At 49.0% G+C, this 27,093-nt stretch overlaps 1 protein-coding gene across 1 annotated transcript in view; it reads left to right on the top strand.

Moving 5' to 3' along the window:
* Positions 1 to 26,891, top strand: part of Nudt3 (nudix hydrolase 3) — a 62,516-nt gene extending 35,625 nt beyond the window's left edge. The window contains exons 3-5 of the mRNA XM_052744367.1: positions 14,614 to 14,658; positions 16,046 to 16,130; positions 19,685 to 26,891. Of these exons, the coding sequence (XP_052600327.1) occupies positions 14,614 to 14,658; positions 16,046 to 16,130; positions 19,685 to 19,851 (297 nt within the window). The 3' untranslated portion in view covers positions 19,852 to 26,891. The remainder of the gene's footprint in view (positions 1 to 14,613; positions 14,659 to 16,045; positions 16,131 to 19,684) is intronic.
* The last annotated feature ends 202 nt before the right edge of the window (positions 26,892 to 27,093 follow it).

The raw sequence follows: 27,093 nt of genomic DNA, 5'->3' as shown, positions 1-27,093 counted from the left end.
GCCTCGCTGCTGCCGTGTGGTGACATGGGAGGGAGGGTCAGCGTGCTCTGCAGGAGGAAGGCTGTCGGTAGTGACTGTAGAGTGATATCTGCCAGGACTTTGTGACCTCTTGTGGCTCTCTTCCAGCGTCATCTCTGGTACTTGTCATAGATCAAATATCAGTGCAGACAGGAGCCAGCTGGTCAGTGTAGCTCATTCTGTTACCCACAGGAGGATGAGGCCCTGGCTTCTGTGCCTGTCACCATGGCTAGTGAGCTAGTGCTGGGGGATGGTCCAGCTTGAGAGATGATCGGATTTTAGTCAAATTGTGTGCAGCATACACAGGCTGATTTCCTTGAGCACACCTCTCCACCTTCCTAAATATGACGGGATGGACAAAATCCAGATGTGAGTCCTGAACTCCCTCAGTTTGAGAACTTAAACCTAGGAGGGCTGGGGTGTGGCTCAGTGGAAGAGTGCTTTCCTAGTATGTGTGAGACCCAGTTCAACCCCCAGCAGTTCTTCCCTCTCCAGACAAGCTCACAGTCTGGGGGGGGGGGGGGGGAGCGAGCCAAGAGGAAGGAGCTGGTGTTTCTCCACAGCCTGTGGTGGCAACACCAGCTCAGCTCTTCATGTGTCGCCTCACTTAGGACCTGGGATGATGCAGCGTGTGAGTTCATGACCCCATGTACTTCCTTGCCACACATAGTATTCTTTAATTCTATTTGCTTGTTCTAGAGGGAGTTAAGCCTGATTTTATGGGCATATAAAGTATCACTCAGGACATACCAGGCCTGGAAATACAGTTCAGTGGTTAAGTGCTTGCCTAGCACATGCAAGGATCAACTCCTAACACTACCAAAACCAAGCAGAAAGATTCTGTCAGCTGGGGACGTGGCTCGGTTTGCAGAGTGGTTACTTAGCATGCCTGAAGCCCTGAGTTCAGTCCCAGCACTGTATAAGCTGGGATCCTGGTCCGTGCCTATAATCCTAGCACTAACAAGGTACAGGCAGGAGAATCAGAAGTTCAAGGCCCTCTTCAGCAGCATAGTGAATCAGGTAGGAGGCAGCCTGAGCAACAAGAGCCCATGTCAGACGACAGCAGAAACCTGCCTGGCGTTCCTATTGGTGGAGCTCTTGCTGAAGCCATGTGAGTCCTCCTCCTCCTCCTCCTCCTCCTCCTCCTCCTCCTCCTCCTCCTCCTCTTCTTCCTCCTCCTCCTTTTTTTTTTTTTTTTTTTTTTGTTGTTGTTGTTGTTGTTGTTTGTTTTCGAGACAGGGTTTCTCTGTAGTTTGGGAGCCTGTTCTGGATCTCACTCTGTAGACCAGGCTGGCCTTGAACTCACAGAGATCAGCCTGACTGTCTCCCGAGTGCTGGGATTAAAGGCGTGCACCACCATCACCTGGCTGCCATCTGAGGGGTTTTTTTTTTTTAATTTTTTAATTTATTTATATTTTATGTATGAGTGTTCTGCATGTATACCTTCATGCCAGAAGGGGGCATCAGATTCCACTACAGATGGTTGTGAGCCAGCATGTGGGTGCTGGGAGTTGAACTCAGGACCTCTGAAGAGCAGTCAGTGCTCTTAACCTCTGAGCCATCTCTCAGCCCCCTGAGTTTTCTTACCCAGAACATTCTTTCTCCACTTCCGGCTCCGTCACTCTTGTCCTGCCTGTCTCCGCATACCTGGGCTGCTAAAGTTACAGCTGGACTGGGGCTCCTGCGGCAGTGGCCGGCCCTCTGAGTCCGCCCTGCCCTTCTTTCCCACTGCTCTCACTTGGGCGTTTGCCTTGGCTTGTCTCCTTGTGGTGGCAGCTTGGCCATCACTGTTCCGTCCTCACACCCTTCAAACACGGGGTCTGAGCATGTTCTCCTCAGGTCTCTCTTTGGAGGGAAAGGGTCCTCCCCAGGACCCCAGCAGGCTGTTTGGTGTTGCAGAGCCGTTTCTCACATCATGCTCAAACTAGCTTCTGCCTGAGGTTGACTGCTCAAGTCTAGAGACTCTGATAATCTGTAACTTCAGTCAGTTAGACAGAAGCACCGCACAGGTGTCACACAACCAACCTCTGTTGTAGAAGTGGCCATAGAGGGTGCAGTGTGTAAGCATATGGGCCTGTGTGTCAACAAGGCAGTACCTGTAAAGACAGGATTGGGTCATAATCCCTGCTGCTAAGAGTGTGGTTAGGAGACTAGCACCTCAGCATTGGCCAGCATCGGTTAGAAATGGGGAGTTCCAGCCCCAGTCCATCCCTGCTCTGCAGACTGGTGTGCATAGGGTCCTGGTGACTGAAACCCCCCTTTGTTGATGTGTATGAAGTGGTGTTCTAAGCTTTCTGACAGGGCAGGAAAGTGCTCTGGAGGGCTTGACTCTAGGTAGGCCAGCTCCACATCCATTCTAGTCCCCTCAGTGCATAAGGAACCAGAAGGCCAGAGAATGCTTTTTCCAGACTCTTAGAGTAGATGCAGCTCAGTTTCCTTGGGAAACAGGTTCTAGTATAAATAAAGCCTTGCATAGACTGTCTTGTTCATGGGCCAGAAGCCAGGGGGCAAGGAAGGGAGCTGGCCTGTCTTGGTGGCCTGTGTTTTGGGAAAGGAGATAGGATTGAGCAGTTGGCAGCTACTCTGTCCGCTCCCTGAGCTGCCTGGTTTCTTTGGCTTTTATTTTATCTGGCCCATCCTCGAGGCAGCAGCCCCCTTGGCAGCCCAGTTGTAAAGTGTGTTTTAGGGAATTGCTTCTGGAACCTTGGCCTGCGGGTCTGTTTCCTTATATGTCCCGGTGATTCTGAGAGCTGTTCTTATCCCTTAGCAAATCCTTCTCTCAACCTAATCTGGCTGGCGTCTGCCCCGAGCAGGTCCCGAGTCCTGTGAGCAATGATCACTGTAGTTGTGTCTACTCCCTTTCCCTGCTGGGCCCTGCTGTCCTGCGGGGGAGTGAGATGTGGGGCCGAGTGTCTTCCTCTAGCTGAGGGGATACACATCAGCTCCTGAGAGAGCCATTGTGTGTGATAATCAGATGGGCTTGAGTCCATGGGTTGTGGAAATAGGACAGAATTCACTGCAGATCTGCACCTCCTTTAAGCTCTTTACCAACTGAATGTTGTCTGCCTATTCAGCAAGAAGGCAGCATGCCTTTCTGTCTTGAACAAGCCTGAGCCGCCTGCCAGAAATACAGAGATACATACAACATGTTTGAGTTTTGCCCTTAGTGACTATAATCTGAAAATTTGAAGATTTGAGAGAGTAGTTAGTATGACATGCTGTGGGCCTTCCTCTAGGGCGAGGTCTGGATGGCTTTAGACCTCCCGTTCATTTGTGAATGTCGCATGTCGGAAGGGCATTGTCTGAGTGGGAGTGTCATGGTCCTTTCTCTGTCTTTTAAAAAAAGAACAAAAAAACAGCAGAGGAAACTCACACTAAAAAAGGAGGATTGAGGAAGGCGCCTGGTGGGATCTGACCACTACACTCGTGCACAGATCACGTGGACACACAGAGGCCAGGAGGCAAGGAAAGAGGGCCTGCACCGTGGGCCTCTGCATGTACACTGCGGTCCTCCACTCCTCCCCACCCCACCCAGTGTTAACTGATGACCTAACTCACCTTCTCTGGGGGAAACGTGTACTATCTAAATAAATACTCGTGTATTCTCAGTGCTAATCTGCACACACTAGAATAGCGTTGTATTCTCGGCTTTGAGAGTTGAAACCAGATTTCCCACCCACACAAAATGTGTGGCAGGACTTCAGAAAGAGCCGTTCTTGGTCTCAGACTGTCTTTGTGTTGCATCTAGCGGTCTCGGTCCGTCTCGGTCCCTTCCTCCTGTTTGCCAGTCACCACCCCCATAGTACCATCGTCACAGAAAGCATCAATACCCCGACACATCGCCACACTTGGAGGACTGGTCTGCCAGGGTGTGCAGAGGCAGGGGCTCACTCTGTAGATAAGGCTATTCTATACCTGCCTCTGTCTCCACCTGCTTCTCCCCCACATTGGGGTTAAAGGCCCCAATTCCAGCATGCCCAGCTAAAATGTTTTTGTTTTTATTTTCTGAGACAAGGTCTCCTTGTTAAGTCTAGGATTGACTGTGTAGACCAGTTTGGCCTTGAACCTGCAGAGATCCACCTGCCTCTGCCTTCCAGGTTCTGGGACTAAAGGCATGTGCCATCACACCTGGCCAAGCCTTTGTTTCTATTTTTTATTTTTTTAATTATTATTATTATTTTGTTGTTGTTTTGGTTTTTCGAGACAGGGTTTCTTTGTGTAGTTTTGGTGCCTGTCCTGGATCTCATTCTGTAGACCAGGCTGGCCTCGAACTCAAAGAGATCTGCTTGCCTCTGCCTCCCAAGTGCTGGGATCAAAGGCGTGCGCCACCGCTGGCCCGGCCAAGCCTTTGTTTTGAATGTGGACATTTGGAAACAGAAAATTAAAAGGGAAATACCTTTTTTTACGCCATCAGTAGCACTTGTCTGTTTCCTTCTGTTTTTTCCTGCCGTAGACTTCCTTCTCCACTGTAGGCTTCCCGGGGCTGTTCTCCAATAACAGAATCAGAGAGAACAGAGAAGGTGGTTAGAAATACATAAATGATGAGGTGGGAAGAGGGCTCGGCGCTGGGGCCCCTGTCGTCAGGACTGCAGCCTGAGTTCCATCCCCAGAGCCAATGGTGGGAAGAGGAGCGGCAGTTCTCCTGCACGTTGTCCTCTGACCCCAGCGTAGGAGCCGTGGTGCGCACCCACAGATTAGTAACTGTAATGAAAAGTGGGCAGAAGCAGGCGTCTGCAAGGTTGAGGCCAGCCTGGCTTACACAGCAAGTTCCAGGTAGAAGAGTTGCTTGTCTGGGCTGCATGAGACCCTGTCTCAAAGAAAAGGGTATCGGCAAGTAAGGGTAGTCACTGCCAAGCCTGACGTTCAGCTCCCAGACCCACATGATGGAAAGAAAGAATCAAAATTTGCGAGTTGTTTTCTAACTCTATATTCTCAGGGTTATTTATGGGTGTGTGCACATGCACTCTTGAAGTAATAAATAAAAATGTAAAAAGCCAGGCCCAGCATAACAGTGTACATCTTCCACCCCATACTCAGAGGCAGGTGGATCTCTGTGAATATGAGGCCAGCCTGGTCTACATAGTAAATTGCAGGTCAGCCAGGGCTACATGATAAGCTTTTGGCTTTAAAAAAAAAAAAAAAAATTAAAAGCCATCTTTTCTTTATTTTCTTATATGCTTCTCGTTTTTCCTTGGTGATTTTGTGAGGTGATGGGTGGGTGGATGGGTCCTCACTCTTTAGCCATAGCTTCCCTTCACATCACCTGCCCACTCAGAGCTGCCATTTGCAAGACCAGTGGGCTCTGTACATAGACACCCCCATTTCACTTCCTTCTTCCAGACCTATTCCTCCAACAGCCTTTATTCAGGGTGTGTATGTGTGGTTTGTTAAGAAATTCTTCTGGGATGAAGAGGTTGCTAAGCAGGTAAAAGAACTTGCCACCCAAGCCTGTCTCGAGTTCCTGCACTGGCTTCTGGTGATGGACTGTAACCTGTAAACAAATAGACCCTCTCCTCCCCAAGTTGCTTTTGGTGGTGATGTTTCATCACAGCAAAAGAAACTCTTATTTGTCTCCAGACAAATAAACAACAACAATGAAACCAAACTCAGGTCCTCTGTAGAGCAGCAAGGACTCTTAACCACAGAGCCACCTCTCCAGCCCTCCTGACCTATCACTTCCTTTTTTTTTTTTTTTTTTAAGATAGAGCCTCTCTGTTTTCCTCTTACTCTACAGTAGTGTTGTAATTATTTTGTTTCTCTAAACTAAGCACCAAAGATACACAAAAGGGTTTTCTTTCTGCTGATAGTTAAATCTTCCCCACCTCCCAATCACATGTAGGGTGAATTTTTAAGTTTGATCATTTGGTGTTAGTTGCCGTAAAGGCTAGCAGGTCCTTAGTCAAAGATATGACTAATTTAATGGAATTAGCCTAATTTAAAGGTGGTGTACTGATAGCACACTTTCAGTGTAAATAACTGCACAGATTATCTTTCTGCTGTTTTACAACTGAAATAGCCAGGTGTGGTGGCACCTGTCTTTAATCCTTTTACTCAGGAGGCAAAGGTAGGAGGATCTCTGAGTTTAAGGCTAACCTAGTCTATACCGCAAGGTCCAGAACAGCCAGACCTGCATAGAGAGACCTTGTACAAAAAATAAAACCAACTGACCAAAAACAGAAATAAAACAATATTTGAGCTGGGAAGGTTGTCCACCCCTGTATTCCCAGCATTTGGGACAGTGAGGCAGGAGGATCAGAGTTCAAAGTTATCCTGGGCTGTCTCAAAACTCTGAATCAAAAACTAAATAAAAAATAAGGAAAGAGGCCAGGCGGTGCAGGCCTTTAATCCCAGCACTCAGGAGGCAGAGCCAGGCGGATCTCTGTGAGTTCGAGGCCAGCCTGGTCTACAGAGTGAGTTCTAGGACAGGCTCCAAAACTACACAGGGAAACCCTGTTTCGAAAAACAAAAAATAAGGAAAGAAAAAAAAAAAACATCTTTTTACTCAGTTTATCACACATAATTGAATACCACTCATTGGTGAGCAGTTGATTCAGTAGCTAAGTACAGAGATTAGAATCTGCTGTTAGAGAGAGAGCCTTGTACTGTGTTTGGACTAGCTTGTGTTGGAACCCTGTTGAATAGAGGTTGAATTACTGGGATAACAGCCAGGCTCCTGTGGAGTGAAATGAGTCCAGCAGAGTCTTCCAGAACAGTTGTGTTTGCTTTCCTGTCCAGCTCCACATTCCAGGACGGATCTTGAGTCACTAGGAAGGGAGTGTATGGGTTCACAGCGACTTCAGCAAATACTGGCTGCAGCCCTTGCCTCCAGATCCTCCACGACCAGGACACTGGACTTGGATAAGGGTTTCCATCTGCCTGAAAAGCAGTGTCAGCAGCTTCCTCTTCGCTGCTCCCTGAAGTGAAAGAGGCCAGCTGCCTAGCAGAGCTTATGCACAGAAAGTCAGTCTAGAGTCTGGATATATCTCATGTCATTAGCGATCTCTTACAGGGTGTGTGTGTGTAGGGTAGGGGAGGGTGTGTTCCTAGGCTCTCTACTTTGTGTTTTGAAAAGTATCTCACCGAGACCTGTAGTCTGAGCAAGCAAGATCCTGTCTTAAAGCCCAGATGGTGGGCAAAGATGCATTCTATTGGAAACTGGCCACCTGAGTTCCCAGGAGCTCCATAAAGGTAGAAGGAGAGAACCAGGCATGGTGACACACTCCTTTAATCCCAGAAGTTGGAAGGCTGAGGCAGACCGATCTCTGTGAGTTCAAGGCCAGCCTAGTCTACAGATTGGGTTCCAGGACAGACAGGGCTTCACAGAGAAACCTTGTCTCAAAAGAAAAATAAAGGTAGAAAGAGAGAACTGGCTGCACAAAGATAGCCTTCGACCTCCACGTGGGCGCTGTGGCATGCACCTGCCCTCATTCATATAAACACATCAGTGCACACACACTAAAATAAAACTTTTCAATAAAAGCTGAAACAATCGGGAAAGAGCACTGAATTCTCACATCACAGCACAAATGCTGAGCAGACATGGCAGTGCACACCCGTCATTCTAGCACTTGGGAGGTGAAGGCAAGGGGTTCAGATACTCAAGGTCATCCTTCACAGCCCATGCAATTTCAAGGGCAGCTTGGCAAAGCTTAGTAGCACAGTGCTTTCTACAACGGATGAAGCCCCGAGTTCAAGCCCCAGCACCACACACACAAAACCAACTGAGTGTGTGTCGAATGTACAAAAAGGTGTGTAATTTCAATTGAAAACAACAGAGTGTGGTGGTGTGCATTTGTGATCCTAGCACCAGGGAGGTAGAGGTTGGAGGATCATGAGTGCAAGGACAGCCTGAGCTACGTAGCAAGCCCCTGACTCAAAAAAATCAAGGGCTGGGTTTTAGCCAGTCCAGCGGTTAAAGGCTAAAGGGCACAAGCTCTTGGGTCCAGGGTCCATCCACAGTACCACAAAGTAAAGAAAAGAAGAAGTGATGTGATACCTTGACTGACTCGGGAGTTGGGGATCGACTGACAGTGAGCACCGAGTATGGAGGAGGAATAGCAGTGATGGCCGCTCACAGGAGGGCACGTGTGTTCAGTTGCTGTCGCACAAACCATCCCCAGTCAGTGGCTTGACGTAGTAGGAGTTCCTGTGGCTCACTTGTGGTATTAGCTTTTGATCCAGCTTCCCTCTCCAGGTTAGTGATAACAAGACATAGACCTGAGAAACGGTGGTTCTCCATCCTTGGGAGTCTAGCAAAGGCATGGTCACATGACCATGGCAGGATTCCAGGAAAAACATCGAAAAGCCCGCTGAGGCCTCAGTTTGGAACCCCTGTGCTACTTGGCCAGAGTAAATCCCATGGGAGGCTAGATCAGGGCAGCAGACTCTCTCTGTAGGAAGAGCTGCACATTGCTTGTCGGTCGAGGGTGTGGGCCCAGGGAGAGCTGGGATTGGGAGCTGACCTGCAGTCTTTCTACTGCAGTGGGCAAGTTGATGGCAAGTGCTCACTCCCAGGAGGGAGAAGCGTGACCTTCAGTCCTGCAGAAACTCCGTGACCATTGAAGAGAAGGGGCTTTGACAGCAGTTTTTGTTTTTATGAGTGTTTTCCCCACATGTATGTAAGTGCATCACATTCGTGAATTATATACAGAGGCCAGAAATGGGTGTTGGATTCCCTTGAAACTGGAGTTATTGATAGCTGTGAACTACTATGTGGGTGCTGGGAACTGAACCTGGATTCTTTGCAAGAGCAGCCAATCCTCATAACCACTGAGCCATCTCTTCAACCCTTTGCAGTATCTTATAATGGAACTAAACAGATAATGGTCATTTCCTAAAGCAGGTCAAGAGTATTAAATTAGGCCGGGCGGTGGTGGCGCACGCCTTTAATCCCAGCACTCGGGAGGCAGAGCCAGGCGGATCTCTGTGAGTTCGAGGCCAGCCTGGACTACCAAGTGAGTTCCAGGAAAGGCGCAAAGCTACACAGAGAAACCCTGTCTCGAAAAACCAAAAAAAAAAAAGAGTATTAAATTAACTAGAGCTGTGTGCATCAGCATAACCAAATCTCTCTAATACATACATACAAAATGTATGTGTATGTGTATATAATATGTGTGCATATATATGTGTGTGTGTATGTATATATATATATATATATATATATATATATATATATATATATATATATATATATATAGAGAGAGAGAGAGAGAGAGAGAGAGAGAGAGAGAGAGAGAGAGAGAGAGAGACCTGCAGAAAATGCCATGTACTGTTACTAGCAGGTGTAGGCTTGAGCAGTAGAACACAGTAAGCAGAACAGTGAGCTCCCTGTCAGGCAGGGCGCTTTCCCGCTGCAGAGCAGTGGCACCAGAGACTTGGCTTTAATAGTAGTAATGATATCTTTATTACTCCTGGGGCCAGCAAGATGGCTCAGTGCTCAAAGGCACCTGCTTGCTACCAAGTCTGACATCCTGTGTTCAACACCTTGGATGCACATGTTGGAAAGAGAACCTACTCCCAAAAGTTGTTCCATGTCCACACATGCTGTGGCTTGGCACATACACAAATAAATAAGAAATAAGTTTTTTAAACCTTCAAATTTCATTTTATTATTTGATAATGTCTGGCTAGTGACAATAGGAATATTTTACTAATTTCTCTCTCTCTTTTTTAAAACAGTCTTCACATGGATGTTATTTTTTTTTATTATGTATACAGTGTTCTGCCTGCATAAATGCCTTCACACCAGAAGAGGGCGCCAGATCTCATTATTGATGGTTGTGAGCCACCATGTGGGTGCTGGGAATTGAACTCAGGACCTCTGAAGAGCAGTCAGTGCTCTTAACCTCTGAGCCATCTCTCCAGTCCCCCTGATTTCTCTTTCTTAAAGATATTTATTTTTTATTTATGTGGGTGTTACTACATGAATGTGTGTGTGTGTCATAATGAGTTTAAGTATCTACAGGTGCCAGGAGGCATGCACTGCCTTAAAACTGGAGTTACAGGCAGTAGTGAGCTCCCTGATGTGGGTGCTGGAAACAAACCCAGATCCTCTGCATGAGCCGAGTGGGCTGCTAACACCTGAGCAACTCTCCAGCCCCATCCCCTTTTTGATGCTTAAAACCCTGTGGGTTGCTTCCCTGGCCCTCTGCTGGCCTTTTCTTTCTGGCTGCCCTCAGTGTGGTCTTTTTCTTTCTGGCTGCCCTCAGTGTGGTCCTTTTCCTCTGTAGCTGCCAGTGATGCACCTGCAGACAGTCAGGTGTGCTGATGTGCACGCACTGTCTCTGGGTGTCGTGCAGGCATGTGAAAAGAATTGTCTCCAGAAGCTCCTTGGGGACTAAGCTTTCTGCCTTCCACAGGAAGCTTCATTGTTCCCACTTTTGTCTTTAGAGTACTTCATCTTCCGCATCTTTTCTGGTTTTTTGAGAGAGAATTTCTCTGTGTTACATACAGCTCTGGCTGTCCTGGAACTCACTCTGTAGACCAGGCTGATCTCTGACTCAGAGATCTGCCTACCTTTGCCTCCTGAGTTTTGGGATGAAAGGTGTGTGCCATCACCGCCTGGCTGGAAAACTGCTTTTTGAATCAAGAAAGAGGTAGCAGAAGCTGTCAGCCACAGATGAACATGCCTGACTAGAGCTCACTCCCACCCTGAGTTGTCCAAGGTTGGCTGCTTGGGTATTGGCAGCACTGGTTCCGGCTTTAGGTCGGCATCTCACTGGGTTTTTTTTGTCCTTCGCTTTAGGGTCACAAGATATCTGCAGTAGCTTCAGGTTTTAGGTCCCTGACTGATGTGAAGGTAGTGTTTCTTTTTGTCCAGTCTCCCTATGATGGTGAGAAATCTTTCCCACAAGTCCCCAAGTGATCCTCCTAGGAGCTAGTGTTCTGAAATGGGTCCCATGGAGCACCCCTAAACCCATGTTCGCTGAGTACCTTGCTCAGGCATGCCTTCCCCAATTGAACACTTTGAAACTGAGCAGAATCTGGGTGCCCTGATAGTGAGGGTAAGGTGGCATCTGTGCCTACCAGACACCTACCCTGAGGGAAACCTACTTCAGAAAGAGCTGGCCCACCTGAGTGGTCAAGCAGGGTTCCTTGTGGTCATAGGTCTGTGGGGCCCTACCTGTTTGTGCTTTGCCTGAGCTGTGTACCCACGTGGGAGAAACAGGCCCAGCCTTTTCAAACCCTTCCGAATGAGTACAAAACACTCTCAAGGAAAAAAGACACAGTTTGTTTTTATATATATATTTATATATATATATATATATAATGTAATTATATTTCATCTTATATATTTATATTGTATTAATGATATATTACGGGGCTGGAGAGATGGCTCAGCAGTCAGGCACACTGACTGCTCTTCCAGAGGACCTGAGCTCAATTCCCAGCACCCACATGGCCCCTCACAGCTGTCTGTAACTCCAAGATCTGACACCCTTAAGTTGGGTGTGATGGTACACACCTTTCATCCTAACACTGAGAGGCAGGGGCAAGAGGATCTCTGTGAGTTCAAGGCTATCCTGGTCTATATAGCAAGTTTCAGGACAACAAGGACTACTACATAGAGAACCTGCCTCAAACAAACAAACAAATAATCATAATCATAATAAATAAAATTAAAAGACAATTGTTTATTTTGTTAACTAGATAGAAAATACTCCAACGGGCACAGTATATTGGGGTGGGTTTGTGTCTGGCTGCTTTCGCACTGTTGGGAGTTAAACTGCAGGCCTGCTGCCTGCTGGACCAGCGCTGTAACCCTGAACTGTGTCCCAGCGCTGTACCGCCTGCTGGTGAAGTTCTGTCCTGAAGAGAGGGAAGCTCTGTCTCTGCTTCATGGGTGGTGACGGACAAGTTCTCACCAGTGTTAAAGGAAAGGCTCCTTCCAGATTAGGGTTTGACATGGAGATGACTGAGCAAGTCCACATCAGTGCCTGACTGCACTCAACTTACACGTGTCCGAGTCAAATGTCTGAGCCAGGCGGCTGTCAGATGCTGTGCTGACGCCTGTCCAGATCTGCATCCGCAGTCATGTGAGTGGTAAAAATACCCGAGTTCACACTGCTGCCAGCATTTGAGACTGCACAGTTGAGGGTTGGCTTCTGAAAACTGTGAAAACATCAGATAGTTTAAAGGAGTGGACCCAGAGGATCGCTCCATGAAGAGCCTTCCTCCACTGGCATTAGGCTGGACTGAAGTCCGTCTGTTCTGTATCATTGTATGTGATGCTGGAGATCAGACCCAGCCTCCATGCTAGGCAGACGCCCCACCTGAGCTGCTCTTCAGCCCCGAAATTCTCTTTATTTTCCTCACTGTAATTTTGGACAGGATGACCCAGGTTGTCCTCAAACTCATGATAGTCCTTTTTTTTTTTTCTTTCTTTCTTTTTGTTTTTTTCAAGACAGGGTTTCTCTGTGTAGCTTTGGAGCCTATCCTGGAACTCGCTCTGTAGACCAGGCTGGCCTCTAACTCATCCACCTGGCTCTGCCTCCTGAGTGCTGGGATTAAAGGCGTGTGCCACCACCGCCCGGCTCTGCCTCAGTCTCTTGAGTGCTGGAATTACAGGCATGAGTCACTATGCTTGGCTTCTGAAATTTCTTCAAGGGCATTTTCTCTAAGAAACTACTAAGCCCCCCCCCCCCGACTCCCCCCCCCCCTTTTAAGATTTATTATGTACATAATATTCTGCCTGTATGTATGCCTGCAGGCCAGAAGAGGGCACCAGATCTCACTACAGATGGTAGTGAGCCACCATATGGTTGCTGGGAATTGAACTCAGGACCTCTGGAAGAGTAGCCAGTGCTCTTAACCACTGAGCCATCTCTCCAGCCCCTAAGTCCCAATTTTTAAAGCTGGTATATAAAGGAATGTTTTATATTTATTATTTGTTTGGGTTTATTGCTTGCTTGTTTGAGATAAAATTTCACCATGTAGCCCTGGCTGGCCTGAAACACACTATGTAGACCAGGCTGGCCTCAAGCTCACAGAGATGTGCTGGGATTGATGGCATGACCCACCATGCCTGGCATGTCTCTGCTTTTAGTTGTAGAATGATGGTGAGCTCACTTTAGATAGACTTCTGTAAAGTGGATGGATACCCTATTAATTTAAAAGTACAGGCAACAACATTATTTGAAATACACTAAACTTTGCAAGAATACATCTACATCATTCTGGAAAATGCCTTTATACTATTTCCAGCCTCTTCTGACAGCGCAAGTCATTTATATTGTTGCTCAATGCACAAACTACCGTGGTTACTATCGAGGGTGGCTCAGGCGACCAGTGCTCCTGTAGCATGCATGAGACCCTGGGTTCCATCCCCTCACCACACAAACTGGAAGATCATGCCTATAACCCCAGCATTTTGGAGGTGAAGGCAGGAGGGTTAGAGTTCAAGGTTATCTCAACTCTAGAGGGAGTTAAAGACCAGCCTGGGCTATATGAGTCCTTGACTGAAAAGGGGGGAAAAAGAAGTTGTTATTATTTGCCTTGTCAAAATCATACGTTGAGGGGCTGGGGAGGTGGCTCTGGCGTTAAGAGCACTGTTGGGCTTGCAGAGAAAGCCAGGTTTCGGGTTCCAAGTACCCATATGGCAGCGCACAACCATCTCTATTACAGCTCTAGTTCCAGGGGATCTGATGCTTCTTCTGACCTCTGCAGGCACTAGGCATGCATGTGGTTCAAAATGCAGGCAGATATTCATATACATAAAAATAGATAAATAAGCCATAAAAATATCTTAATCACAGGCTAATTTGTAGTTTTAATGTTGGAGATCATTTCCGTTACCCAATTTTTGACTTCATGAGGAAAGGTGCACATTAGCTCGCTGGCAGCTGTTGGAGGGGGCACAGGAGGCACACCAGCAACCAGACAGGCCTTGGACAGAAAGAAGGTGCGTTAGGACAGTGGGGCAACCACACTGACGCCTCCCCATTGCTCCGCACTGTTGATTTGTGTCATGACAGGTCACTAGGACAACCCTGTATTGATGGTTTCATGGCTTACTGTCTGTGGATCCTGTAGGCGTCTGAGCTCTGCTGCAGTCATTTGTACACAGCCAGACAGCCACGGGCATGTCAGTTAAGGCTCTTGCTGTCATGGATCATGCTTGTGCCCCAGCCTGGGCATAGCTACCTACCCCTCTGGCACTCGCCTTGTTTCGTGGCTATTTGTTACATGAATGAATAAGTGAATTAACACTTTGGAATGTTTGGTGTAGCTATTTGGCAAACTCTTCCGCAGGGAGAAAGACAAGAGATGTGAAAGGACTGTCTTCCTCTAGTGTGTCTTGCTGTGACCACTCTGTGACATGCAGTAAATCTAGGTATAAATGAGCTCACAGACCCGAGTCTTCCCAAGCTGCTGCAAATTCATGATTTTTGTTTGTTTTGGTTTTTTTTTGTGTGTGTATGTGTATGTGTGTGTGCGTGCGCCTGAGACGGTGGAGGCCAGGAGAGGGTTTTGGACCCTTTGGAACTGGAGTTGCAGGCAGTCGTGAGTCACCTGCCATGGGTGCTGAGCCCCAGACGCAGGTCCTCTGGGAGCGCAGCGGGTGTCACTGTGTTCACTCTTCCTTCTCTCCTTCAGGCTGGAGTGAAAGGGACACTGGGAAGACTGGTTGGAATTTTTGAGGTAAGTCTGTTAATACCTTTGCTCTAGAGTCATTAATTAACCACATTGTCCTGACTTTGGAAAGGGCCTTCTGTGTCTCACTGAGTGTCAGAGCACACAGCACAGCAGACGAGTATTCTCTGCTTTTTCCTTTTACTGTTTTGTATTTATGTGTATACATATGTGTATGTGTCTGTGGAGGCCTGAGGACAACTTCACATGTCATTCCTTAGGAGCCATCTAACTTTTTTCATTCATTCATTCATTCATGGAAAGGGCCTCTCACTGGACTGGAGCTCATCAGATAGGTTGGGTTGAGTCCCAGGGATCCCCTTGTTCTCACCTCCCCAGGCTGAGATCACAGGCTTAATTAACCTCTATGCCCAGCTTCTTTTCTGGGTTCTGGAGTTAACTCAGGCCCCAAGCATGTGCAGAGAAGTGTTTATCCCCTTCCTGCTGCTCCTTTTCTTCCAAGGTGAGAGGAGAAGAGAAGACAGGGAGACAGACTGGGTGGGAAAGGAGGTGTCAGGACGTGAGGAATGGGAACAGAGAGGAGCAGGGTTGGTACAATCGGGAGAGAGGATGCGGAACTCAGCTCGTTTGCGCAGTGGCTCTGCACACCCATAGTCTGGACACTCCCTTTTTTTCCAGATCACAGCATTCCTGTGAAGTTGTGGGTAGGAGAAGAAGGAGGAGTGTGAAGATTGGACTTGAAGAGTCTGGACACAGGCTAGACAGATGGCTCAGCACATTAAGAGTGCTTGCCAGCCAGGCATGGTGGTGCACACCTTTAATCCCAGCACTCATGAGCCAAAGGCCTGTGGATCTCTATGAGTTCAAGGCCAGCCTGGTCTACAGAGTGAGTTCCAGGACAGCCAGAACTATGTAGAGAGACCCTATGTCAAAAAAGAAGAAGGAGGAGGAGGAGAAAAAGAAGTGCTTGCTGTTTGGGCATGGTGGCATCCCCTTTAATCCCCACACCCCCAGGGAGACAGAGGCAAGAGGATCTCTGTGAGTTCAAGGCCAGTCTGGTCTACATAGCAATTTCCAGGCCAGCCAGGGCCACACACACATACATACACTAAGAAAACCTTAAAAGCTGGGCAGTGGTGGTGCACACTTTTAATCCCAGCACTCGGGAGGCAGAGCCAGGCGGATCTCTGTGAGTTCAAGGCCAGCCTGGGCTACAGAGTGAGCTCCAGGACAAGCTCCAAAACTACACAGAGAAGCCCTGTCTGGGGGGGAGGAGGTCTCTTCAAAGGGTGCGCTCTCTGTTCTGGTAGAACCCTCTTCAGACAAAACAGCAAAATCAGAGGGCATCATACTTCTGGGCAGCGTATAGCAATGTTTGTTCAAGCATCTCACCCCACTGAGGCAAGCCTCCCCTCTGTCCTTTCTGTGCCTTCAGAACCGGGAGAGGAAGCACAGGACGTACGTGTACGTGCTCATTGTCACAGAAGTGCTGGAGGACTGGGAAGACTCAGTGAACATTGGTAAGTCACCGCAGGACTCGGGCCAGCTCTCACACCGGCGTCCTGTCCAGCCAGGCAGGCACTGTCCTGCTGGCTGGAGAAATGCTAGCGCGGCGTACTAAATGAACAAGCGGCTTCAGCTTGAAGCTGAGGGAGTTAGGGTTTAAGGTGTCTAAAGAGAAGCTGGGGCCGGCGGTGGTGGCGCACGCCTTTAATCCCAGCACTCGGGAGGCAGAGGCAGGCGGATCTCTGTGAGTTTGAGGCCAGCCTGGGCTACAGAGTGAGTTCCAGGACAGCCAGGACTACACAGAGAAACCCTGTCTCGAAAAACAAAAAAAACAAAAAGAAGAAGAAGCAGTTTGAGAGTAGAGCTTGAGTTTGAGAATAGAGCCAACAAGTAGAAACATGTCCCATAAAATTTAGAAATGTTTCTAAAGTAAGATTGGATCCTCCTCAAAAGGGCTATACTGCTCTAACTTTTGAACAGATACTGACCTGGGGCCTCTGCCATGCTGGGCCACTGTTGGCCATCAGGACCAAAGATGAGAGTGAGATGTGGTCTTGTCGTAGGCTCTCATTCATATACTGGGTTGGGGCGTGCAGAAGCAGGGTCCCTGTGAGCATGTGCAGGGACGAAAAGAAGACCAAGATGGGCATGTTGTGTGCCTGTTCTTGCCATTCAGCCTGGCAGGAGCCACACCCAGGTTTAAGGTACCATTGCTTGTTAGTACCCAGACAAACCTTTTCCTCAGTTCTTAGCATTGCTCGGTGTTAACTCCAGTGAAGGCATCTAGTGCACAAGGAATGAGCCAGTGAGGCTTATTTATTTTGTATACAGTGTTCTGCCTGCATGAACACCTGCAGGCCAGAAGAGGGCACCAGATCCCATTCTAGATGGCTGTGAGCCACCACGTGGGTGCTGGGAATTGAACTCAACACCTCTGGAAGAGCAGCCAGTGCTTTTAATCACTTAGCCATCACTCTAGGCCCCGGGGTGCACTTACTTCTGACTCTGCTGTCTAGCCTTGAATGCTGAAGGCACAACTGTATACCATCCCACCCAGCTCCCGGTGACTCGGCTAGTGAAAAGTTGAGTCTTCAGTGTAGATCACAAGTGAGCAAAGCTGCATTCATCTTTTGAAATGTTAAATACCTCCACGGTGCTATCACGGGAAAGTGGCTGATGCTGCAGAAGTTGGGGTAGAGAGCATGTGCACTAATTGGAGCCTCCTCGGAATGGGAAGTAGACAGTAGATGTGGTGCCTCACACCTGGGCTGCCCTGTCTGAGTAAGACTAGAGCTGTGGCTGTGTGCTAGAGTGCTAGCCTAGGTGTAGAGGTCCTGGGTTCTCTTCCCTGTGCCTGAGCGGGGCTGGCAGTGGACGCAGTTCTGGGAAGCACTCCAGCAGCAGAACTTTGGAAGGCTGGTGTTGCTTGGGGTAGTCCTCAGGCCCTGGATCCTCTCCTGGAGAAGTGAAAACAACAGATGAGTGTCTTTTCTTCACCCGGTACATAAGGCCCGGGTTCCATCCACACACACACACAACCTGTCTTTCTCTATATATATAGACGTGTGTGTAGAGGTAGATATAAATGAAAAATCATGCCGCCAGTTGGTGCTGGCACACACACCTTTAATCCCAGCACTTGGGGAGGCAGAGGCAGGTGGGTCTCTGTAAGTTTGAGGTCAGCCTGGTCTATAGAGTCAGTTCCAGGACGGCCAGGTTTACACAGTGTAACCCTGTCTCCAAAAACAAAAGCAAAAAAATAAAAGAACAAACTACAATAAAAAAAAAAGTTTAACCCTTGGGGGCCGGAGAGATGGCTCTGTGGTTAAGAGCACTGGCTGCTCTTCCAGAGGACCCGGGTCAGATTCCCAGCACCCACGTGGTACCTCACAACTCTCTCTGGCTCCAGTTTCAGGGTTTCTGATTCCCTCTTCTGGACTTTGTGGACACCAGGTACGCATGTGGTATACATACATATTCAGACAGAACACTCACACACATAAATAAGTAAATCTGAAAAGGAAAAAAAGCAGACTACTCCTGTCAGGTACTGGGTGCTGATAGCATTGAGGAGCTTTCTGTAACTGATCTTGAAAGCAGTCTAGGAGGTGAGTCCTATTTATTATCTACCTTATAGACAAGGAAAATGGGGCACTGAGGGGTCCGTGACTTGACCAGGGCTCCCCAGTTGGAGCCAGTGATGTTCTGGGGTCCAGCACACTGACTTCATGGCCTTGCTCCTGGGCAGGCCAGTTGTATTTTATCTACTTGTATTTTTCTGCACTGTTGGAAGCGGAAGCCTAGGCCTCACACTTTAGACTAGTGTCCAGTCACTGAGGTCACTCCATCTCTGCTTCTCCATTTTGAAGCAATCCTATTTTCTGCCCACAGAGCCAGAAGAGGGTGTTTATAAGAGAAAAGCAAGCCAGTTGTGGTGGCTTACACCTTTAGTCCCAGAACTTTGGAGGCAGAGGCAGGAGGATCTTTGTGAGTTTAGGGCCATCCTGGTCTATATAGCAAGTTCCAGACAGACACTGGGGCTATATCGAAAGACCATGCCTCAAAAAAAAAAAAAAAAAAAAAAACCCATAAATTTTAATAAAAGTAGGCTCAAAATAGTAATTTGTTAAGTTGGGTGGTTTTTTATTCATTTGTTTTCTTTTTCTAAATTAGCATGTATGTTGTATGTACATGTGGGTGCACTCTTGTGTTTTTTTCCCCTCAGGCAGGGTTTCTCTGTAGTCCTGGATGGCCTGGAACTTGCTCTGTAGCCCAGGCTGGCCTTGAACTCACAGAGATCCGCCCGCCTCTGCCTCCCGAGTGCTGGGATTGCAGGCGTGCGCCGCCGCCGCCTGCTGTGGGTGCGCTTGCACTCTTGCCATGGCACGCCCATGGGGTCAGCGAGGAGCTCTGGGATCAGTTCTTGTCTATTTTATGTGGTTTCAGAGCTTGAACTCGGGTCACCAGGCCTACACAGCAAGCACCATCGCTCTGAGTCGTCTCAGCAGCCCCTTTTTTCTGTGGCAGATCCATCACTTGCAGAGTTTTTTAAATAAAAGGAGTGTGGTAGCAGATTATAAGTCAACTATCATGAGGATCCTGGCAGCTGATGCTGGTGTTAATGTTTGCCAAAGATGGGGAGGTTGGACCCCTCCTTGGAGGTGCAGGCTGACTGCGCTCAGAGCCCTGGAAAGGGTGGCGTGAAGAGCAGAGCAAGCAGTTCTTGGTTTTGGGGCCCAGACCATCTGTCCCCACAGTTGGCTCTGTAGAACATTTGAATTGGACAGGGCGCTGGCTTTACTATCGTAAGGAAATAAAAGTAGTGACAAGCATTGCTTTGGGACGTGGGGTTGAGATGGGCTCTCGGGTAGCCTAGGCTGGCCTTGGGTTCCCCGTGTAGCCAAGGGTGACCTTCCGTTCCTGATCCTCCTGCTTTCCCTCCAGAGTGCTGGAATCACAGGCACTGCAGCAGCCCTGAAGCCTGGCCTGCGTGTTCTCCCGACCCTCTCAGAACTGTCCTCACGGCCCCCAGCCTGTCTTCATCTCTCCCCTCTGCCTCCCTCCACAGGAAGGAAGAGAGAGTGGTTTAAAATAGAAGATGCCATAAAAGTGCTGCAGTGTCACAAGCCCGTGCAGGCGTCGTACTTTGAGACGTTGAGGCAAGGCTACTCTGCCAACAATGGCACCCCTGTCGTGGCCGCCACCTACTCCAGCTCTGTGTCGGGCATCAGATGACTGCAGACTTCCTGTAAGAGCCGGAGAGTGGAAACCAGACTCAGTGTGGCTCTCCTCATCACCCCTCACCCTCCTCACAGCTCCTCTTTGACCCGGGCATGGTGGGCAGCAGAGGGTACACTGAGGTGCTGCTGTGGGGTGTGGTGTGATGTGGGTGGGGTGTGGCGTGGTGGGAACTTTTCTCTTTCTCTTTTTCCTGAGGTGGGGACTGGGATGTAACTCACGAGTACTTTCCTGCATGCTCCGTCCTCCCTTGCTCGCCCTGCCCTCAGAGAGGGAACCCGTTCTCCCCTCCCTGGGTTCTCAAGCGTTCCCATTTGCCTCATCCCAGCCTGGCCAGGTATTTTCTCTGATTTTTTTTTTTTTTCCATTAAAAGACACCCATGGTGAGATGAAACTTTGTAGGAATCTGTCCTGTGATGTGCTGTTGAGTCCCATGGGTCGGCTGTGTTCCCTTCAGGATGCATTCGTCTGTACATTATACCCTGACCTGATATGTAAATGAGTGATTTAGAAAGAGGATCTTGACTGTTCAGTTTTTCAGTTTTGCTTTTTGTTTTTCATTTTTATTTTATTTTATTTTTTATTCCAGGTATTTCTAGTTTAAGGCCCCTCACACTTGACATGTTTGTTCCAATGCTGTGACTAGGTGGGTTTTCCTGTCCTGTATTCCCCCAGCTACGGTGAGCTTAGCCATCTTCCTCGTGCACCCGGGACCCTAGTCTTCTCTAGGCTGTTTCCATGCCAAGGAACCTGTTTTCTGTTCCCAAGCCTGGAGCAAATGGCCTCAGCCCAGAGCCAAAGAAACAGTGATATAAATTGAATTCTGCCCGATACGTTCACAGTAGGCTTTAAACTGGATACCTTCACTGTCTCAGAAACTGGACCATCAAGCACCATGTCTATCCTGCTGGCTGGGAATTTTTTCCATAACGCTATTCATTGCTGACATGGCCTCTCTTACCCTTGTATGCCTTACACCACACTGACCTGCATATGGCCCCATGCTCTGAAGCTATCCTGCACAGTCCTATCCCCACACTGAGAGGCCCCGCTGAGGTCCTGAGAAGTCCATGGGGAAAGTGTGTGCCTGTGTCTCTGAGGTCTGAGCATGTGCCAAGGTTGCACCAAGAGCATGCTCAGAACATTAGCTTGCTGTCTGCCCTGTGTGAAAGGTCATCTGTAGGAGGGGCTCACTTACAACCCTCTGGCTTGCTGCAGACTCCTGTTGGTGTTTTGTGCTGAACTCATCTGCCAGTTGTGGTGTTTAGTTGGGACTTAAAGGGGCTTGGACAGGGCCTTGATCAAGGAGGGTGGGAGGGAGCTGATTCCTGGCTTAGTGTGGGGCTTGGTACTCTGTGGCATTGCCTGTGTTGAAACGTAGCCAAGATGTGAAATTAAAATAGTACTTCTCTTTATTTAAAAACTAATAAATACTCGAACTTTGAAAAGTTTTTGCTCTTCACTCCACTTAAGGAATATATGTGATACTGAGTCATCAATATTCAAGACTTTTGGGGTATCAGCTGATGAACTTTAAATTTTACATGTATCTCATTTGCATTTTGTCTCCCAGTGTTGACACACAGATCCCAACTCAGTGTGGGTGATGGGGTCGTGGACTCTCTCAGACCTCTGGGACAGGAATGGCCTCCCAGGGTAGGGGCGCAATGGGTAGAAGAAGCACCATGGGGGCTGGAGAGATGGCTCAGAGGTTAAGAGCACTGACTGGCTGCTCTTCCAGAGGTCCTGAGTTCAATTCCCAGCAACCACATGGTGGCTCACAACCATTTGTAATGAGGTCTAGCACCCTCTTCTGTGTACATAATAAATAAATAAATCTTAAAAAAAAAAAAAAAGAAGAAGAAGAAGAAGCAGCACCATGGGATTTGCGTCCAGAGACCAACTTGCTCTCTTTGTGGGTCAAGCTTGTAGACAAACACTGCTGCTTGTTGCCTGGCTTAGAGCATTCTAGAGTCCTGCCTGCACACACAGAGGAAACTTAATCCCAAGCCACATTGTTTTGGAGCAGCTCTGCTTGAGCACACAGCGATGGTGCTCTGCTGGGAACTGCACTCTGCAGGTGTGCTGGCTGGGCTGCTGTTTTGATAACCGGCCCCCAAAGGCCAATTTTGATTGTTCTTGGAGTCACTGGGTCAAGAAAGTGAACGGTGCTGAGTCCCCTTCAGTGGCACCAGTGGTCCTGTTCCAGCAGTCAGCAGCAGTAACTGGGCCACCACATTCACTGACAAGCCAGCTCGGAATAGCCCCACTATAGTCAGGGTCTGGTGCTTTCCTGGGCCCCAGGAGTAGGGCTGGTGTTTTTCCCTCCTGGCACAGTCAGTGTGCTGGCTGTGGCTGCTGGCATAGTTGGAGACCTTGTGATGGATTGGTTAGGGCCACAGCCTTTAACTTGGTGAAGAAGGTCGAGAGAAGAAAGTAAAAAGAAATCCAGCCCATCATCGAACAGATTCCTGTGCTCAGTCTCTGACTCACAGTAAATTTGCATGTCCTAGATTCTGTTGCTGCTGAAATCCCCATTAGAGTCCCCCATACTGGGGTAGAAAAAGATAGCATAGAGTGGTTTTTACATTTCTTTTTAAAGATTTATTTATTATGTTTACAATGTTCTGTCTGCATATATTCCTACACCCCAGAAGAAGGAACCAGATCTCATCATAGATGGCTGTGAGCCATCATGTGGGTGCTGGGAATTGAACTCAGGACCTCTGGAAGAGCTGCTGTTGCTCTTAACCTCTGAGCCATTTCTCCAGTCCCCCCGAGTGTTTTTAAATTAAAAAAAAAAAAAAACAAAAAACTGCTTTGTCTGTTTATTATTTTAGACATTGGAGAAACACCAGTGAGGTCATGTGCTCTTTTTAAGCCAGGAATTAACTCTGTGCATACGTGATAGAACAGGCCAGAGACCAGAAGCCAGGCACAGTTTAATCCAGAGTAATGCTTATAATCTCAACATTTGGGAGGCTAAAGCAGGTTAAGGCTAGCCTGGGCTCCATAGTCTTTTTCTGAGGAGTGGGGAGAGAAATGAATCAGCCATGTTATATTTTCTGTAGTGTTCCAGACTCTGCAGCCAGTCTAATAAGAGTCCTGACAGTTTCCACAGGGGTGCTCCGGCCCTGTCAGTGCTGTGTGGAGAAAGCTCCGTCCCCGTCCAGAAGGCTGCTGAAAGCCTAGAATCCGGGTACAGAGGACTTCTGTCCTCTGCCTTGTGCTGCACAGTCCTGAGAACAGGGAGGCCACTAGAGGTCTTGCTTCCTGCAGCCCCAGGGACCATGGTGGGTTACTGCACCCAGGAGTGGGTCAGAGTGGTGGTGTACAGCTGTTACATAGCCAGGTTCCTTAGTGGAAAAGAAATACTGTGTGTGCATTAGGAGCTGCCCTACGAGCCTCTGGGCTTGCTGAGGAGGAAAGGCCAGCTCTCAGGAAAGCTTGCAGCTGCCCCTCTGTCCTGCCCTTTCTCGTCCCTCCATTCTCGCTGGAGGCTGGTTCTGCAGCTCAGCTGGGCGGGGCCTGCGGTCACCCTGTTGTGTGTTTGGCATGCTGTCCTTCATTCATTTCTCATTTCTGTCCCATGCTGGCACACGCCTAGAGTCCCATCTTCATCTTAAAAATAGCTCAGCCTGAACCACATGCCCCTCCCGGGTCACAGAAAGGCCTGAAGGAGCACTGTGATTCCCCCCCCACCCCCCCCCCCCACACACACACAGGGTTTCTCTGTGTAGCCTTCGCTGTCCTGGAACTCACTCTGTAGACCAGGCTGCCTCTGCCTCCCGAGTGCTGAGACTAAAGGCGTGTGCCATCACTCCCAGCTAAGCAATGTGGTTTGTGTTGCAGTGGGCTGATTTTGCTATTTTTGAAGTGTACTCTCAGTGTGTCCTAGTTGAGATAAGATTTAGAATTAAAGGGGAAATACCTGAAGAATTTTTTTTCAAGAAAAAGGAGAAATGGCTATAACTGACAGTGCTTCCGACTGCGTTTCAGAAAACAGTCCTCTTCTTGACAAAGCGGGGTGGGGACAGGATGGGGCAGCCAGACAGCGTGGGGGTGCAGGGAAGCCATTTGGCTCTTTGGAAAGGTACTTCTGCCTGCTGCCGAGAGCGGGGTGTGCTCTCTCCTCCACCTGTGTGGAGCCTGTCTCTCTGTGCAGTGATGGCCCAGCAGTGACCCACCTGTCATTGGAGTGTGCAGAAGCGGAGTCCAGTGTCCAGGGAGCTCTGTTTCCCCATCACAGTATAACACTGAGACAGGTTGACTGCCGTCTGAGGATGCTCCTTACTCTGGGCCCCCAGATCCCCTTACCCAATCTCCGCAGCTTTGTGCTGTGACCGGGGTATTTCGCTAGCCCAGAGACTTCTTAGCCGAGTGCTGGAAGGATCTAAGAAGCTTGATCAAGGGCCCGAGAGTGATGCCTCGCCTTCCTGTGTCAACCAGCTTGTCCTGACCCCTTCCTTCTCACTTGTGATATTTGGGTACACTCCTTGAGTTGAGTCCAGCAGTTTGGCTGTCTGTGACATGAAGCTTTGTTAGAGTTGCTCCTGTCCCCATGCCGTGATGACTCGGGGAGCATAGTAGGAAGACTGCTCTTTCACAAGCCAGAGGGCCTCTGCTGGGAAGGAGGAAGTCGTGGTGAGGGGCCCTCTACAAGGTGAAGTCACTGCTTCTTCCCTTGTGGTCAGCTGTCAACCCAGGTTTTTCCTCACTTAACGAAGAACCAGTTTTGAGCCCTAACACTTATCTGACTTATTAGACAACACTGGAAAAGGCCCCATGTTTTATTTATTTTGTTTTTTCCAGACAGGGTTTCTCTGTGTAGTTCTGGCTGTCCTGGAACTCTCTTTGTAGACAAGGCTGTCCTTAAACTCACAGAGGCCTGCCTATGCCTCCTGAGTGCTGGGATTAAGGACAAGCATCGCTGTTCCTGTTCAGAGCAGTCTTTCTAACCGAGTAGGGAAAAGGATGAGGGGCCTCAGTCTGGCTGTTGGGCCTTCGGGATCCTATGAAGTGGTTGCTCATAGGAAATCTTTTTGCCTGCAAACTCCTGCTGGCCATTTCTTCATTTGAGCTGTGATCCTGGCTCTTTGGCCCTGAGTTAAGCAATCTCCTAAGCTAGTAATGGATCAATAGCCTCCTCTGTACAGTGAGAAGCTCTTGAGGGATAACTGAGCCTTGGTTATCCGTCCCTTTGGGATGGAGAGACGCACCATTTATGAGAAGACAGTAGTGTCGGTTATTCTTTGCCTATAGTTTAAGAGACCTGACTTTCCCATGGGAAAGCCAGGAACAGGACAGGACCACCCAGGAGCAGGTCTGGGGTGAGGCTTGAGAGAACACTGGTGAGGAAGCCGTTCCAGGGAGCCAGAGGCCATGTCCTCCTGAGAGAGGGAGGGTAGCCTTCCAGACTGCAGCCCACAGACCGTCTGTACCTGTGGCTGGGAGCCTTGGTCTCAGAACTTCTCAAGGGGCTTCTAAGAACTGTAACAGAGGGCTGAGGAGGTGGCTCTCTTGGTTGAATGCTTGCCCAGCATGCATGAGGCCCTGGGTTCTGTCCCCAGTCCTGAAAAGCAAAAACCTGCATAGCTTAGGCTCTTGGGCCTCAGCAAACAGACGTGGTGTGCTCTGTAGAAGAGCAGAATGTGGTTCTCCCAGTGAGAGAGCTCACTGGGCCGGTCTGTTGTAAAAGAACAGCCTGTGGAATGGTTCTGTGTGTGTTGGCTGTGTTCCCCTGTTCTTAGGGTCTGAACACTTGCAGCTGGTAATAATCAAAGAAAAGGGTGGTGGTTCGAAGTAACATTTTAGTTAGCACAGATGGCTCCCAGTTGGGTGACTGCTTAAAGAAGTCGGAGCGCTTGAAGGTGTCAGAAGCCCCTGTGAAATGAAAGCCAAGTGCTGCCCTATCTGCCTCGTTGAGGCCAAGCAGGAGCATCTTGTGTCTGCCTTTCTGGCTCTGCCTGGCTCAGGGATCTTGCCTTCTTCCCGTCCAGAACTCCGTGGGGATGGATCTGAGGTAGCAAGGCCCTCGTTCTGGGTGGTGACCGCTGCTACAGAATGTGCCTCCACCACAGGTACAGCCCTGCTCCACTCAGCAGCAGAGGTTATGGTGGCCAGGACATTCCATTTAGAAGATGACCTGGTGTGCGTCTCCTGGTGTGTGTGCTGTCCACACGTGCTCTCCTCATCCAGGGGGCCCACCAGAGGGGGGGCAAAGTTGCCAAGACACGCTGAGTTTGACTCTTTTTGTCCTGTTAGACCTTTTAGCTAAGGTGGAATGGTCAAGTTTAGCCGCGTCTCCAAAGCTGAGACAGAGTGAGGCCAGGTACCCAGGGCGTCATAGGTTACGCAGGGTATGACCGACATGCCAAGGTGATGCCAAGTGATCTGGAGGAGAGAAGGAAGGCTGGTGTAGACCTGGAGCTCTTAGCACTTGTCATGAGAGTGGGGACGTGGGTGATGGCACCCTTCCTCTGAGCTGAGTGGGCTCGGGCCTGGAGCTCCACAGCCTGCAGGGCATGATCGTGGTTTCCATTTTCCCCGACAGCCTTGCCTGGCACTCCATGGCAAGTCCAGCGTTTCTTCTTGCTTACTCTTGCCACCAACCCAGCCTGGCCCCTGTCCAGTGTCCTTACAGCTCTGCTGAGGAGGTCTTGGCAGTGATCTCAGGCACTGTGAGAAATGGAATCCTCTCCTGAAAAAGCAGGAAGCTGAGTTTTCCTCTGCATTTCTGGGTGCAGTGTTCGCCAGTTCTCATACCTCTCCCTGGGCTGTGGAGGAGAGGAGCAAAGGTTGGCACTAGACAGGGACCCTCTTCACAGCAGTCGGGAAGGAGCCCTGCGCGAGTCTCATGCTGACCCCTCCCCTGGTCCAGAGAGCGCTTTGGCGCTTGCCTACCATCCCCATGGCACCCCTCCACAGCCCACTTCTGTGAGGGCGCCCTCGCTCTGCTGCCCGAGCCATGCAGCAAGGACACTGGAACTGTAGACTGTAAGCTAGTGTCAACCAATAAAGCCGGTATTTGACACGTCTGTCTGTCTGTCTGTCTGTCTGTCTGTCTCTCGCGCCTGGTCTCTTCTTTCCCCGGGGCTTCCTGGAGTCCTTTTTGCCATCTTTTTAAAAACGTTATTGTTTTTGTTATTATTATGGTGGAAGGGAATGCACACGCATGTGACACCGAGTCACCTGACCAGTCCTGTGTTAATCCTTTGATTTCATGTGCTGGTGTGTCTC

The sequence above is a fragment of the Peromyscus californicus genome, unplaced genomic scaffold (assembly GCF_007827085.1).
Source record: "Peromyscus californicus insignis strain IS unplaced genomic scaffold, ASM782708v3 Scaffold_19__1_contigs__length_69161282, whole genome shotgun sequence".
In the NCBI taxonomy this organism is placed as follows: Eukaryota; Metazoa; Chordata; class Mammalia; order Rodentia; family Cricetidae; genus Peromyscus; species Peromyscus californicus.
Note: the sequence above shows the minus strand (reverse complement) of the source record. Positions and strands in the feature narration are given on the sequence as shown.